The 17,505-nt window shown below is 46.4% G+C and overlaps 1 protein-coding gene across 1 annotated transcript in view; it reads right to left on the reverse strand.

Moving 5' to 3' along the window:
- The window catches only part of LOC129826605 (protein unc-13 homolog B-like), a 154,748-nt gene that overhangs the window by 29,692 nt on the left and 107,551 nt on the right, over window positions 1–17,505 (reverse strand). The window contains exon 24 of the mRNA XM_055887512.1: window positions 3,887–3,975. Coding sequence (XP_055743487.1) covers window positions 3,887–3,975 — 89 coding nt within the window. The remainder of the gene's footprint in view (window positions 1–3,886; window positions 3,976–17,505) is intronic.

The raw sequence follows: 17,505 nt of genomic DNA on the forward strand, positions 1-17,505 counted from the left end.
TAGATTAGAGTAGGAGGTCTGAGCTACCTATCACCCTGTAGAGTAGGAGGTCTGAGCTACCTATCACCCTGTAGACTAGAGTACGAGGTCTGAGCTACCTATCACCCTGTAGATTAGAGTAGGAGGTCTGAGCTACCTATCACCCTGTAGACTAGAGTAGGAGGACTGAGCTACCTATCACCCTGTAGAGTAGGAGGTCTGAGCTACCTATCACCCTGTAGATTAGAGTAGGAGGTCTGAGCTACCTATCACCCTGTAGAGTAGAGTAGGAGGTCTGAGCTACCTATCACCCTGTAGAGTAGAGTAGGAGGTCTGAGCTACCTATCACCCTGTAGATTAGAGTAGGACGTCTGAGCTACCTATCACCCTGTAGAGTAGGAGGTCTGAGCTACCTATCACCCTGTAGACTAGAGTACGAGGTCTGAGCTACCTATCACCCTGTAGATTAGAGTAGGAGGTCTGAGCTACCTATCACCCTGTAGACTAGAGTAGGAGGACTGAGCTACCTATCACCCTGTAGAGTAGGAGGTCTGAGCTACCGATCACCCTGTAGATTAGAGTAGAAGGTCTGAGCTACCTATCACCCTGTAGATTAGAGTAGGAGGTCTGAGCTACCTATCACCCTGTAGATTAGAGTAGGAGGTCTGAGCTACCTATCACCCTGTAGAGTAGGAGGTCTGAGCTACCTATCACCCTGTAGAGTAGGAGGTCTGAGCTACCTATCACCCTGTAGAGTAGAGTAGGAGGTCTGAGCTACCTATCACCCTGTAGATTAGAGTAGGAGGTCTGAGCTACCTATCACCCTGTAGACTAGAGTAGGAGGACTGAGCTACCTATCACCCTGTAGACTAGAGTAGGAGGTCTGAGCTACCTATCACCCTGTAGATTAGAGTAGGAGGTCTGAGCTACCTATCACCCTGTAGACTAGAGTAGGAGGTCTGAGCTACCTATCACCCTGTAGAGTAGGAGGACTGAGCTACCTATCACCCTGTAGACTAGAGTACGAGGTCTGAGCTACCTATCACCCTGTAGACTAGAGTAGGAGGTCTGAGCTACCTATCACCCTGTAGACTAGAGTAGGAGGTCTGAGCTACCTATCACCCTGTAGACTAGAGTAGGAGGTCTGAGCTACCTATCACCCTGTAGAGTAGGAGGTCTGAGCTACCTATCACCCTGTAGACTAGAGTAGGAGGTCTGAGCTACCTATCACCCTGTAGACTAGGAGGTCTGAGCTACCTATCACCCTGTAGACTAGAGTAGGAGGACTGAGCTACCTATCACCCTGTAGAGTAGGAGGTCTGAGCTACCTATCACCCTGTAGATTAGAGTAGGAGGTCTGAGCTACCTATCACCCTGTAGACTAGAGTAGGAGGTCTGAGCTACCTATCACCCTGTAGAGTAGGAGGACTGAGCTACCTATCACCCTGTAGACTAGAGTACGAGGTCTGAGCTACCTATCACCCTGTAGAGTAGAGTAGGAGGACTGAGCTACCTATCACCCTGTAGACTAGAGTACGAGGTCTGAGCTACCTATCACCCTGTAGACTAGAGTAGGAGGACTGAGCTACCTATCACCCTGTAGATTGGAGTAGGAGGTCTGAGCTACCTATCACCATGTAGACTAGAGTAGGAGGTCTGAGCTACCTATCACCCTGTAGAGTAGGAGGTCTGAGCTACCTATCACCCTGTAGAGTAGCAGGTCTGAGCTACCTATCACCCTGTAGAGTAGGAGGTCTGAGCTACCTATCACCCTGTAGATTAGAGTAGGAGGTCTGAGCTACCTATCACCCTGTAGAGTAGAGTAGGAGGTCTGAGCTACCTATCACCCTGTAGATTAGAGTAGGAGGTCTGAGCTACCTATCACCCTGTAGAGTAGGAGGTCTGAGCTACCTATCACCCTGTAGACTAGAGTACGAGGTCTGAGCTACCTATCACCCTGTAGATTAGAGTAGGAGGTCTGAGCTACCTATCACCCTGTAGACTAGAGTAGGAGGACTGAGCTACCTATCACCCTGTAGAGTAGGAGGTCTGAGCTACCTATCACCCTGTAGATTAGAGTAGGAGGTCTGAGCTACCTATCACCCTGTAGAGTAGAGTAGGAGGTCTGAGCTACCTATCACCCTGTAGAGTAGAGTAGGAGGTCTGAGCTACCTATCACCCTGTAGATTAGAGTAGGAGGTCTGAGCTACCTATCACCCTGTAGAGTAGGAGGTCTGAGCTACCTATCACCCTGTAGACTAGAGTACGAGGTCTGAGCTACCTATCACCCTGTAGATTAGAGTAGGAGGTCTGAGCTACCTATCACCCTGTAGACTAGAGTAGGAGGACTGAGCTACCTATCACCCTGTAGAGTAGGAGGTCTGAGCTACCGATCACCCTGTAGATTAGAGTAGGAGGTCTGAGCTACCTATCACCCTGTAGATTAAAGTAGGAGGTCTGAGCTACCTATCACCATGTAGATTAGAGTAGGAGGTCTGAGCTACCTATCACCCTGTAGAGTAGGAGGTCTGAGCTACCTATCACCCTGTAGAGTAGGAGGTCTGAGCTACCTATCACCCTGTAGAGTAGAGTAGGAGGTCTGAGCTACCTATCACCCTGTAGATTAGAGTAGGAGGTCTGAGCTACCTATCACCCTGTAGACTAGAGTAGGAGGACTGAGCTACCTATCACCCTGTAGACTAGAGTAGGAGGTCTGAGCTACCTATCACCCTGTAGATTAGAGTAGGAGGTCTGAGCTACCTATCACCCTGTAGACTAGAGTAGGAGGTCTGAGCTACCTATCACCCTGTAGAGTAGGAGGACTGAGCTACCTATCACCCTGTAGACTAGAGTACGAGGTCTGAGCTACCTATCACCCTGTAGACTAGAGTAGGAGGTCTGAGCTACCTATCACCCTGTAGACTAGAGTAGGAGGTCTGAGCTACCTATCACCCTGTAGACTAGAGTAGGAGGTCTGAGCTACCTATCACCCTGTAGAGTAGGAGGTCTGAGCTACCTATCACCCTGTAGACTAGAGTAGGAGGTCTGAGCTACCTATCACCCTGTAGACTAGGAGGTCTGAGCTACCTATCACCCTGTAGACTAGAGTAGGAGGACTGAGCTACCTATCACCCTGTAGAGTAGGAGGTCTGAGCTACCTATCACCCTGTAGATTAGAGTAGGAGGTCTGAGCTACCTATCACCCTGTAGACTAGAGTAGGAGGTCTGAGCTACCTATCACCCTGTAGAGTAGGAGGACTGAGCTACCTATCACCCTGTAGACTAGAGTACGAGGTCTGAGCTACCTATCACCCTGTAGAGTAGAGTAGGAGGACTGAGCTACCTATCACCCTGTAGACTAGAGTACGAGGTCTGAGCTACCTATCACCCTGTAGACTAGAGTAGGAGGACTGAGCTACCTATCACCCTGTAGATTGGAGTAGGAGGTCTGAGCTACCTATCACCATGTAGACTAGAGTAGGAGGTCTGAGCTACCTATCACCCTGTAGAGTAGGAGGACTGAGCTACCTATCACCCTGTAGACTAGAGTACGAGGTCTGAGCTACCTATCACCCTGTAGAGTAGAGTAGGAGGTCTGAGCTACCTATCACCCTGTAGACTAGAGTAGGAGGTCTGAGCTACCTATCACCCTGTAGACTAGAGTAGGAGGACTGAGCTACCTATCACCCTGTACATTGGAGTAGGAGGTCTGAGCTACCTATCACCATGTAGACTAGAGTAGGAGGTCTGAGCTACCTATCACCCTGTAGACCTGGGATGGGCCATTTTGGGGCTGTGGGACACAAAAAACCTGAACTCATCATGAGGGGCTGCAGTGGCTCGCGGGTCTGTGTACCCACATCCAAACCCACACATGCAGTCAGAGCTGTGTTTCTGATTGGCTCACCTCTTGCCGAACATGGCGCTCAGATTGTCCAGGACGGTGGCCAGTTTGACCTGCAGGTCATTCAAGATGTCCGCAGCCTCCGAATCCAGCTACAGAGAGGGAAGAGAGCAAGAGAGAGAGAGAGAAAAGGAGCGTAAGATAGAGATATATAGAGAGAGAAAATGAGAGTAAGAGATAGAGAGAGAAGGAAAGTAAAAGAGAGAGGTAATGGCAGGTTAGTCAAGTATTCCCGTTGTCGTCAGTGCTCGACTCACATCTCATACATGCGCAGTACCTGTCTCACCAGGTAATACAGTATAGAATTGCTCCACATACAGGACCCTACCAAAGTAAAGGATTTTCACAAGGAGTGACCTATTCTGAGTTGAACCAGAATATCACTGAAGAGGAAACAAAGGAAAACTCTAGTGTAGAACATTCTCCTCCCCACTTGCATAAAGAAGGACTCTCACTAAAACCCCTCTGCACAGTACACACCTCAGAAATAATTTCAGTCTGACAGAAGGAAACCATGACAGCTGTTCTAGCATTGGATCTGAGTGTTGTTTACCATGAGACCAAGGCTCTCCACTTCACTCTGATTGAAACAAGGCATCCGCAGTGCAGGCCTGACGTTAACAATATCCTCCTGACCCTCGTTCATTTACTGCAGGCCTGACGTTAACAATATCCCTCCTGACCCTCGTTCATTTACTGCAGGCCTGACGTTAACAATATCCTCCTGACCCTCGTTCATTTACTGCAGGCCTGACGTTAACAATATCCCTCCTGACCCTCGTTCATTTACTGCAGGCCTGACGTTAACAATATCCCTCCTGACCCTCGTTCATTTACTGCAGGCCTGACGTTAACAATATCCCTCCTGACCCTCGTTCATTTACTGCAGGCCTGACGTTAACAATATCCCTCCTGACCCTCGTTCATTTACTGCAGGCCTGACGTTAACAATATCCCTCCTGACCCTCGTTCATTTACTGCAGGCCTGACGTTAACAATATCCCTCCTGACCCTCGTTCATTTACTGCAGGCCTGACGTTAACAATATCCCTCCTGACCCTCGTTCATTTACTGCAGGCCTGACGTTAACAATATCCCTCCTGACCCTCGTTCATTTACTGCAGGCCTGACGTTAACAATATCCTCCTGACCCTCGTTCATTTACTGCAGGCCTGACGTTAACAATATCCCTCCTGACCCTCGTTCATTTACTGCAGGCCTGACGTTAACAATATCCCTCTTTGCCTTATGGCAAGGTGCTCCATCATGCTGGAAAAGGCATTGTTCATCACCAAACTGTTCCTGGATGGTTGGGAGAAGTTGCTCTCGGAGGATGTGTTGGTACCATTCTTTATTCATGGCTGTGTTCTTAGGCAAAATTGTGAGTGAGCCCACTCCCTTGGCTGAGAAGCAACTCCACACATGAATGGTCTCAGGATGCTTTACTGTTGGCATGACACAGGACTGATGGTAGCGCTCACCTTGTCTTCTCCGGACAAACTTTTTTCCGGATACCCCAAACAATCGGAAAGGGGATTCTTCAGAGAAAATGACTAGACTCCAGCCCACAGCAGTCCAATCCCTGTACCTTTAGCAGAATATCAGTCTGTCCCTGATTTTTTTCCTGGAGAGAAGTGGCTTCTTTGCTGCCCTTCTTGACACCAGGCCATTCTCCAAAAGTCTTCACCTCACTGTGCGTGCAGATACACTTACATCTGCCTGCTGCCATTACTGAGCAAGCTCTGTAAAGGTGGTAACCCAATCCCGCAGGTGAATCAACTTTAGGAGACGGTCCTGGCGCTTGCTGGACTTTCTTGGGCGCCCTGAAGCCTTCTTCGCAACAAGTGAACCGCTCTCCTTGAAGTTCTTGATGATCCGATAAATGGTTGATTTAGGTGCAATCTTACTGGCAGCAATATCCTTGCCTGTGAAGCCCTTTTTGTGCAAAGCAATGATGACGGCACGTGTTTCCTTGCAGGCAACCATGGTTGACAGAGGAAGAACAATGATTCCAAGCACCACCCTCCTTTTGAAGCTTCCAGTCTGTTATTCGAACTCAATCAGCATGACAGAGTGATCTCCAGCCCTGTCCTCGTCAACACTCACACCTGTGTTAACAAGAGAATCACTGACATGATGTCAGCTGGTCCTTTTGTGGCAGTGCTGAAATGCAGTAGAAATATTTGGGGGGGGATTCAGTTAATTTGCATGGCAAATAGGGACTTCGCAATTGCAATTCATCTGATCACTCTTCATAACATTCTGGAGTATATGCAAATTGCCATCATTCAAACTGAGGCAGCAGACTTTGTGAAAATGTATATTTGTGTCATTCTCAAAACTTTTGGCCACGACTGTAAAATACCGCCTTATTATAATATCACCATGTGATTAGTGCCACCTGCTGGTGTGGTGGCTGATGACAGAGGCCCATAATCGGTAGTGTGGCTAGGGGGCATTGGGCTTTTTAAAGGATATATAAATATACAGTAACCGTCATTTTCTTTAGGCACAACCAATAATAAATTAACTCAAAGGTACAATCGAATATTAATGTGGTTCCTGACCAAGGTACTGGGGATACAACAGTACCCTATTGTTAGATATATCCCTATTGTGAGACATATCCCTGTTGTGAGACATATCCCTATTGTGAGACATATCCCTGTTGTGAGACATATCCCTATTGTGAGACATATCCCTATTGTGAGACATATCCCTGTTGTGAGACATATCCCTATTGTGAGACATATCCCTATTGTGAGACATATCCCTATTGTGAGACATATCCCTATTGTGAGACATATCCCTGTTGTGAGACATATCCCTATTGTGAGACATATCCCTGTTGTGAGACATATCCCTGTTGTGAGACATATCCCTATTGTGAGACATATCCCTGTTGTGAGACATATCCCTATTGTGAGACATATCCCTATTGTGAGACATATCCCTATTGTGAGACATATCCCTATTGTGAGACATATCCCTGTTGTGAGACATATACCTATTGTGAGACAAATCCCTGCAGGAGATATCCCTGGTCTCTACCACAGACTACCTTCTTCACTGTCTCAACCTGTCTGACCTGGTCTCTACCACAGCTTACCTCCTTTACTGTCTCAACCTGTCTGATCTGGTCTCTACCTCAGTCTACCTTCTTCACTGTCTCAACCTGTCTGACCTGGTCTCTACCACAGCTTACCTTCTTCACTGTCTCAACCTGTCTGATCTGGTCTCTACCACAGCTTACCTTCTTCACTGTCTCAACCTGTCTGATCTGGTCTCTACCACAGCTTACCTTCTTCATGCCCGCTGTGGCTTCAATCTATCCAGAGGGACATAGAAAAATGAGAGAAAACAGAAAAAAGGACAGGAGAAAATAAAAAGTTGAGTGGGCTTATAAGGTTAACAGACACCATATGTTGACTATTATGCTGTATGCAATTTACCATAAAACCCTATCCAATGTTTTTCTAATGGTTTCAGTTGCTACGTAGAGAGAGGGTGAGAGGGTGAGGGGGCGAATGGGTGTATAATACGGTATTGTATTGGTGGGGGGGTGAATAGGGTGTAGAATGCGGTATTGTATTGGTGGGGGGGTGAATAGGGTGTACAATACTGTATTGTATTAGTGAGGGGGTGAATGGGGTGTAGAATGCTGTATTGTATTGGTGGGGGGGGTGAATGAGGTGTAGAATATGGTATTGTATTGGTGGGGGGGTGAATGAGGTGTAGAATACGGTATTGTATTGGTGAAGGGGTGAATAGGGTGTAGAATATGGTATTGTATTGGTGAAGGGGTGAATAGGGTGTAGAATACGGTATTGTATTAGTGAGGGGGTGAATAGGGTGTAGAATACGGTATTGTATTAGTGAAGGGGTGAATAGGGTGTAGAATACAGTATTGTATTAGTGAGGGGGTGAATAGGGTGTAGAATACGGTATTGTATTAGTGAAGGGGTGAATAGGGTGTAGAATACGGTATTGTATTGGTGAAGGGGTGAATAGGGTGTAGAATACGGTATTGTATTGGTGGGGGGGTGAATAGGGTGTAGAATACGGTATTGTATTGGTGGGGGGGGGTGAATGAGGTGTAGAATATGGTATTGTATTGGTGGGGGGGTGAATAGGGTGTAGAATACGGTATTGTATTGGTGGGGGGGTGAATAGGGTGTAGAATACGGTATTGTATTAGTGAAGGGGTGAATAGGGTGTAGAATACGGTATTGTATTGGTAGGGGGGTGAATAGGGTGTAGAATACGGTATTATATTGGTGGGGGGGTGAATAGGGTGTAGAATACGGTATTGTATTAGTGAAGGGGTGAATGGGGTGTAGAATATGGTATTGTATTGGTGAAGGGGTGAATAGGGTGTAGAATACGGTATTGTATTGGTGGGGGGGGGTGAATGAGGTGTAGAATACTGTATTGTATTGGTGGGGGGTGAATGAGGTGTAGAATACGGTATTGTATTGGTGGGGGGTGAATGAGGTGTAGAATACTGTATTGTATTGGTGGGGGGGGGGTGAATGAGGTGTAGAATACTGTATTGTATTGGTGGGGGGTGAATGAGGTGTAGAATACGGTATTGTATTGGTGGGGGGTTGAATGAGGTGTAGAATACGGTATTGTATTGGTGGGGGGTGAATGAGGTGTAGAATACGGTATTGTATTGGTGGGGGGGGAATAGGGTGTAGAACACTGTATTGTATTGGTGGGGGGGTGAATGAGGTGTAGAATACGGTATTGTATTGGTGGGGGGGTGAATGAGGTGTAGAATACGGTATTGTATTGGTGGGGGGTGAATGAGGTGTAGAATACTGTATTGTATTGGTGGGGGGGGAATAGGGTGTAGAATACTGTATTGTATTGGTGGGGGGGTGAATGAGGTGTAGAATACTGTATTGTATTGGTGGGGGGGGTGAATAGGGTGTAGAATACTGTATTGTACTGGTGGGGGGGTGAATAGGGTGTAGAATACGGTATTGTATTGGTAGGGGGGTGAATAGGGTGTAGAATACGGTATTGTATTGGTGGGGGGGTGAATAGGGGGTAGAATACGGTATTGTATTGGTGGGGGGGTGAATAGGGTGTAGAATACGGTATTGTATTGGTGGGGGGGGTGAATAGGGTGTAGAATACGGTATTGTATTGGTGGGGGGGTGAATGAGGTGTAGAATACGGTATTGTATTGGTGGGGGGTGAATGAGGTGTAGAATACGGTATTGTATTGGTGGGGGGGGAATAGGGTGTAGAACACTGTATTGTATTGGTGGGGGGGGAATAGGGTGTAGAACACTGTATTGTATTGGTGGGGGGGTGAATGAGGTGTAGAATACTGTATTGTATTGGTGGGGGGTGAATGAGGTGTAGAATACTGTATTGTATTGGTGAAGGGGTGAATAGGGTGTAGAATACGGTATTGTATTAGTGAGGGGGTGAATAGGGTGTAGAATACGGTATTGTATTAGTGAAGGGGTGAATAGGGTGTAGAATACGGTATTGTATTAGTGAGGGGGTGAATAGGGTGTAGAATACGGTATTGTATTAGTGAAGGGGTGAATAGGGTGTAGAATACGGTATTGTATTGGTGAAGGGGTGAATAGGGTGTAGAATACGGTATTGTATTGGTGGGGGGGTGAATAGGGTGTAGAATACGGTATTGTATTGGTGGGGGGGGGGTGAATGAGGTGTAGAATACGGTATTGTATTGGTGGGGGGTGAATAGGGTGTAGAATACGGTATTGTATTGGTGGGGGGGGGGTGAATGAGGTGTAGAATATGGTATTGTATTGGTGGGGGGGTGAATAGGGTGTAGAATACGGTATTGTATTGGTGGGGGGGTGAATAGGGTGTAGAATACGGTATTGTATTAGTGAAGGGGTGAATGGGGTGTAGAATATGGTATTGTATTGGTGAAGGGGTGAATAGGGTGTAGAATACGGTATTGTATTGGTGGGGGGGGTGAATGAGGTGTAGAATACGGTATTGTATTGGTGGGGGGTTGAATGAGGTGTAGAATACGGTATTGTATTGGTGGGGGGTGAATGAGGTGTAGAATACGGTATTGTATTGGTGGGGGGGGAATAGGGTGTAGAACACTGTATTGTATTGGTGGGGGGTGAATGGGGTGTAGAATACGGTATTGTATTGGTGGGGGGGTGAATGAGGTGTAGAATACGGTATTGTATTGGTGGGGGGTGAATGAGGTGTAGAATACTGTATTGTATTGGTGGGGGGGGAATAGGGTGTAGAATACTGTATTGTATTGGTGGGGGGGTGAATGAGGTGTAGAATACTGTATTGTATTGGTTGGGGGGTGAATAGGGTGTAGAATACTGTATTGTATTGGTGGGGGGGTGAATAGGGTGTAGAATACGGTATTGTATTGGTAGGGGGGTGAATAGGGGGTAGAATACGGTATTGTATTGGTGGGGGGGTGAATAGGGTGTAGAATACGGTATTGTATTGGTGGGGGGGGTGAATAGGGTGTAGAATACGGTATTGTATTGGTGGGGGGGTGAATGAGGTGTAGAATACGGTATTGTATTGGTGGGGGGTGAATGAGGTGTAGAATACGGTATTGTATTGGTGGGGGGGGAATAGGGTGTAGAACACTGTATTGTATTGGTGGGGGGGGAATAGGGTGTAGAACACTGTATTGTATTGGTGGGGGGGTGAATGAGGTGTAGAATACGGTATTGTATTGGTGGGGGGTGAATGAGGTGTAGAATACGGTATTGTATTGGTGGGGGGTGAATGAGGTGTAGAATACTGTATTGTATTGGTGGGGGGGAATAGGGTGTAGAATACGGTATTGTATTGGTGGGGGGTGAATGAGGTGTAGAATACGGTATTGTATTGGTGGGGGGGTGAATGAGGTGTAGAATACGGTATTGTATTGGTGGGGGGTGAATGAGGTGTAGAATACGGTATTGTATTGGTGGGGGGGAATAGGGTGTAGAATACGGTATTGTATTGGTGGGGGGTGAATGAGGTGTAGAATACGGTATTGTATTGGTGGGGGGTGAATGAGGTGTAGAATACTGTATTGTATTGGTGGGGGGTGAATGAGGTGTAGAATACTGTATTGTATTGGTGGGGGGTGAATGAGGTGTAGAATACTGTATTGTATTGGTGGGGGGGTGAATAGGGTGTAGAATACTGTATTGTATTGGTGGGGGGGTGAATAGGGTGTAGAATACGGTATTGTATTGGTGGGGGGGAATAGGGTGTAGAATACGGTATTGTATTGGTGGGGGGTGAATGAGGTGTAGAATACGGTATTGTATTGGTGGGGGGTGAATGAGGTGTAGAATACTGTATTGTATTGGTGGGGGGTGAATGAGGTGTAGAATACTGTATTGTATTGGTGGGGGGTGAATGAGGTGTAGAATACTGTATTGTATTGGTGGGGGGGTGAATAGGGTGTAGAATACTGTATTGTATTGGTGGGGGGGTGAATAGGGTGTAGAATACGGTATTGTATTGGTGGGGGGGTGAATAGGGTGTAGAATACGGTATTGTATTGGTGGGGGGGTGAATGAGGTGTAGAATAATGTATTGTATTGGTGGGGGGTGAATGAAGTGTAGAATACTGTATTGTATTGGTGGGGGGGGTGAATGAGGTGTAGAATACGGTATTGTATTGGTGGGGGGGGTGAATAGGGTCTAGAATACGGTATTGTATTGGTGAAGGGGTGTAGAATACGGTATTGTATTGGTGGGGGGTGAATGAAGTGTAGAATACTGTATTGTATTGGTGGGGGGGGTGAATGAGGTGTAGAATACGGTATTGTATTGTATTGGTGGGGGGGGTGAATGAGGTGTAGAATACGGTATTGTATTGGTGGGGGGGGGGGTGAATAGGGTGTAGAATACGGTATTGTATTGGTGAATGAAGTGTAGAATACGGTATTGTATTGGTGGGGTGTGAATGAGGTGTAGAATACGGTATTGTATTGGTGGTGGGGGGGGGGGGGGGGGTAAATGGGGAAAACAAACCTTGTTCACTTCATTCTTTGACTAGAGTGTGAGAAGGGGTGAGGAAAGAAAAGGACAAACCATATTAAAACAGATGGCAGTGAGAAACAAATATGATGATCAATCTTTCCTAGTTTAGATAGAATAGATGGGTAACTGTTTAACAGATTTATAGTATACTAGGGTTCAATAGACCTTTAGAAGTGCACTACATGGCCTGAAGTACAATGCCTTCGGAAAGAATTCAGACCCCTTGACTTTTCTACATTTTGTTACGTTACAGCCTTATTCTAAAACGGATTAAATTGTTGTTTTCCCTCATCAATCTACACACAATACCCTAAAATGACAAAGTAAAAACTCTTTATACATTTTTGGAAATGTATAAAATTAAATAAATTGAAATATCACATTTCATAATTATTCAGACCCTTTACTCAGTACTTTGTTGAAGCACCTTTGGCAGCGATTACAGCTGGAAGTCTTCTTGGGTATGACGCTATAAGCTTGGCACACCTCTATTTGGGGAGTTTCTCCCATTCTTCTCTGCAGATCCTCTCAAGCTCTGTCAGGTTAGATGGGGAGCGTTGCTGCACAGCTATTTTCAGGTCTCTCCAGAGATGTTTGGTCGTGTTCAAGTACGGTCTCTGGCTGCCAAGTTTCCTCAATCTTGGTTTCATCAGACCAGAGAATCTTGTTTCTCATGGTCTGAGGCCTTTAGGTGCCTTTTGGCAAACTCCAAGTGGGCGGTCATGTGCCTTTTACTGAGGAGTGGCTTCTGTCTGGCCACTCTACCATAACGCCTGGTTGGTGAAGTGCTGCAGAGATGGTTGTCCTTCTGGAAGGTTCTCCCATCTCAACAGAGGAACTCTGGAGCTCTGTCAGAGTGACCATCGGGTTCTTGGTCACCTCCCTGATCAAGGCCTTTCTCCCCCAATTGCTCAGTTTGGCAGGGCGGCCAACTCTAGGAAGAGTCTTGTCTTTCCAAACCTCTTCCATTTAAGAATGATGGAGGCAACTGTGTTTTTGGGGAGCTTCAATGCTGCAGAATTTTTTTGTACCCTTCCCCCAAATCTGTGCCTCGACAAAATCCTGTCTCGGAGCTCTACGGACAATTCCTTCGACGTCATTGGTTTTTGCTCTGACATGCACTGTGAATTGTGGGACCTTATATAGACAGGTGTGTGCCTTTCCAAATCATGTCCAATCAATCAATCATTTACCACAGGTGGACTCTAATCAAGTTGAAGAAACATCTCAAGGATGATCAATGGAAACAGGATGCACCTGAGCTCAATTTCAAATATCATAACGAAGGGTCTGAATACTTATGTAAATAAGGCATTTCTGTTATTTTTATAAATACATTTGCAAAAATGTTTAAAAAAACTGTTTTCACTTTGTCATCATGGGGTTCTGTGTGTCGACTGATTAGGACATTTGTTTTTTATTTAATTGATTTTAGAAAAAGGGTGTAATGTATCAAAATGTGGAAAAAGTCAAGGGGTTTGACTACTTAATGAATGCACTGTATGTGAACACCCCTTCAACGGACGAATCTGGGTTTGGCTGATGCCAGGAGAAAGCTACCTTTCCCTATGCATAGTGCCAACTGTAAAGTTTGGTGGTGGAGGAATAATGGTCTGGGACTATTTTTCATGGTTCGGGCCCCTTAGTTCCAGTGAAGGAAAATCTTAACGCTACAGCATACAATGACATTCTAGATGATTCTGTGCTTTCAACTCAACAGTTTGGGGAAGGCCCTTTCCTGTTTCAGCATGACAATGCCCCCGTGCACAAAGCGAGAGCCATACAAAAACGTTTGTCTAGATAGATGTGGAAGAAATTGACTGGCCTGCACAGAGCCCTCACCTCAACCCATTGAACACCTTTGGGAAGAATTGGAACGCTGACTGCGAGCCAGGCCTAATCGTCCAACATCATTGCCCGAACTCACCTAAGGCTCTTGTGGCTGAATGAAAGTCCCCGCAGCAACGTTCCAACATCTAGTGGAAAGCCTTCCCAGAAGAGTGGAGGCTATTTTAGCAGCAAAGGGGGACCGACTCCATATTAATGCCCATGGTTTTGCAATGAGATGTTCGATGAGCATGTGTCCACATACTTTTGACCATGTAGTGTATTCTCAGTCACAACGCATGCGGTCCCCCTGACACAATCTAGACTCATGTCTCAGGTAACTGAGAAAAATAAATATTGTCTTACTCAAACGGTCAGGTTCCAAATGAGAACGATTCAGCTAGCGGGAAGGGAACTGTATCCTGAACAGGATTCTGGGAAATGGCTGAGTCACTGGCCAATCACTCAGCAGTTATAGAACAGCAGTAGGCGACCCACTCTAACTAATGATAAACTCCAGGGGCTGTGTCCCAAATGACAACCTATTCCCTATAAAGTACACCACTACTGACCAGGGCTCATACGGCTCTGGTCAATAGTAGTGCACTAATATACGGACAAGGGTGCCATTTGGAACGCATGTCTGTGTTGTGTGTAGCACACTCATTCACTTCCTCGCTTCCTAGGACGGTGGCTGCGCATATGGAAACGGTCATTAGGTTCCCGTCTATGTCCTGTATACGGTGATTAGGCTTCATACTGTGAACAGGTACTTCTGTCTATTCTACATTATACTTTACCCTGTAGATCTCAAGTGCTGTGCTTAGGCCTGTACATTCCTACTCATATATGGGTACTCATCCTCAATGTCACACTTGCTCACACACTTAACTAACTTCTAAATGTAAATCACAGTATTGTGGCGATCAAACCACCCACCTTTTTGCTGACGTTGTCCTCCTTCAGAGGACAGAAGTAACAGAGAGTTTTAGTCTCACGCAAAAGTACATGACCAGTCACATACACACAATCCCAAAGGCAAACAAATTCACACACACGCACATGAACTCAAAGACACAATTTATAGAAAAATATTAACGCTTGTGTGAAGGCTGGTTAAAGGATATAGGAGACAGGAGGAGACAGGAGGAGACAGGATAGAGGAGACAGGAGGAGACAGGACAGAGGATACAGGACAGAGGATACAGGAGAAGACAGTAGTAGAGAGGATATAAGAGACAGGAAGAGACAGGAGACAGGAAGAGACATCAGGAGACGGAAGAAAAAGGGAAGAGACAGGAGATAGGAGACAGGAAGAGAGAGGGTATAGGAGACAGGAAAAGAGAGGGTATAGGAGAAAGGAGGAGACAGGATATATGAGACAAGAGGAGATAGGTGGAGACAAGAGGATACAGGATATAGGAGACAGTAGGAGACAGGGTACAGGAGACAGGAAGAGACGGTAGGAGACGGTAGGAAACAATAGGAAACGGTAGGAGACAGGATATAGGAGACAGGATATAGGAGACAGGATATTGGAGACAGTAGGACACAGGATATAGGAGACAGGATGACTGTATTGAACTAGAGGCTGAGAGGAGTGTAGAGGGAGGGATGACTGTATTGAACTAGAGGATGAGAGGAGTGTAGAGGGGATGAAGAGGGAGGTTGAACTTAAAGCTCAGATAAACCAACCTGCTTCTCCTTGTCTTTCTTCTCAGCCTATAGAAGCCAGGGGAGACATACAAGTGGAATGAGTTATGCTTCGAAAACACGCACACACACAGACACACCGTCCATATGCCACTACTGTGCTGTACCTCATCGTGTGTAACTCAGACAATGTCATTGTGAGGCATCTGTCATCAGGAGAGCTAACAGAATCGTGTTGCTCTCTGTCTCTCGCACACGCACACACACACACACACACACACACACACACACACACACACACACACACACACACACACACACACACACACACACACACAGTCTTGTAACACACACACAAACCAGAGGGACACACCTTTTCCTTCTTCTTGTCAAGCTTTAGGAAAAACAAAACAAATGAGGTAAACATGATGACTAGAGATGATAGAACAACAGAACTACTAAATCAAATCAAGAGGAGTGAGACGGGAGAGGTTGGAGGGGAGTGAGACGGGAGAGGTTGGAGGGGAGTGAGACGGGAGAGGTTGGAGGGGAGTGAGACGGGAGAGGTTGGAGGGGAGTGAGACGGGAGAGGTTGGAGGGGAGTGAGACGGGAGAGGTTGGAGGGGAGTGAGACGGGAGAGGTTGGAGGGGAGTGAGACGGGAGAGGTTGGAGGGGAGTGAGACGGGAGAGGTTGGAGGGGAGTGAGACGGGAGAGGTTGGAGGGGAGTGAGACGGGAGAGGTTGGAGGGGAGTGAGACGGGAGAGGTTGGAGGGGAGTGAGACGGGAGAGGTTGAAGAGGAGTGAGACGAGAGAGGTTGGAGGGGAGTGAGGCTGTGATATAAGCTCAATGTTTCCTGACAAACACACACACACTTGGTCTTAGAGCCAACCATTTCACAACATGAATGGACAGAGTGATATACATAAATAATCTCAACACAACCAAACCTTGTCTTTCTCACTGTCCACATCACTGTCATCACCCTATAGGAGGCCAAGGGAGACAACCACATTCAAGACTAGGCACAACCCACATACAACCTACATACAACCTACACACAACCTATACCATAACCTGAACAACTTCAGCACGACTGAAAACGCAGCTCCAATACACTTAAATTCTAATATTGTAGATTTTAAAATGCAAATCTACAACATCATCTTCAAACTGGTTGGTTGTACACCAATGAGGAGATGGATATATCAGCTGAGACTAGCACAAATACACTGAAACAACACACCGCATACAGGGTCTTTACTGGACACTGGAGGTTGTTTAATACCGCCCACTGCCTTGAGAACCAACGCCCTTTTTGTCCTGAGCCAACAAACCTTTCTTTGTTCTTTATCCTTGTTGTCAATCTGAAGAGGAGAAGACGAGAGAGAGGAGGGGGGAGGGAGAGAGAGAGACAGAGACAGAGAGAGAGAGACAGAGAGACAGAGAGAGAGAGAGAGAGAGAGAGAGAGAGAGAGAGAGAGAGAGAGAGAGAGAGATACTGTCCTCAGATGCTTAAAGTGCCAGCCCCCCCAGACCCATAAGCACACACACTCTTTCTCTCTCTCACACACACACACACACACACACACACACACACACACACACACACACACACACACACACACACACACACACACACACACACACACACACACACACACACACACACACACACACACACACACACACACACACACACACACACACACACAAACACAAACACAGTATCAAGGAGTAGGGCAGAGAAACACACGCACCCAGGGCAGGTTGGGAGGAACCATTTACAAACAGACCTATCTAGCATCAACCAAACAGTAATTGACAAACTATTTTAAAAAATTGAGCCTCAAGTAGTCAGTCTATGGCCATTACCTTTTCAACCTCTCGGAGCAGGTACGATAATGCTAATATCTAACATTATCACACAAGCATCCAGTTATCCCTCACTGTTCTCTCCAATGCTCATATCTACCATTATCCCACTAGCATCCAGTTATCCCCTTCTGTTAGCGTTGCTGCTATGATGCTATCCCTCACTGTTCTCTCCAATGCTCATATCTACATTATCCCACTAGCATCCAGCTATCTCTCACTGTTCTCTCCAATGCTAATATCTACCATTA

Source organism: Salvelinus fontinalis, chromosome 28 (genome assembly GCF_029448725.1).
Source record: "Salvelinus fontinalis isolate EN_2023a chromosome 28, ASM2944872v1, whole genome shotgun sequence".
NCBI classification, from domain to species: Eukaryota; Metazoa; Chordata; class Actinopteri; order Salmoniformes; family Salmonidae; genus Salvelinus; species Salvelinus fontinalis.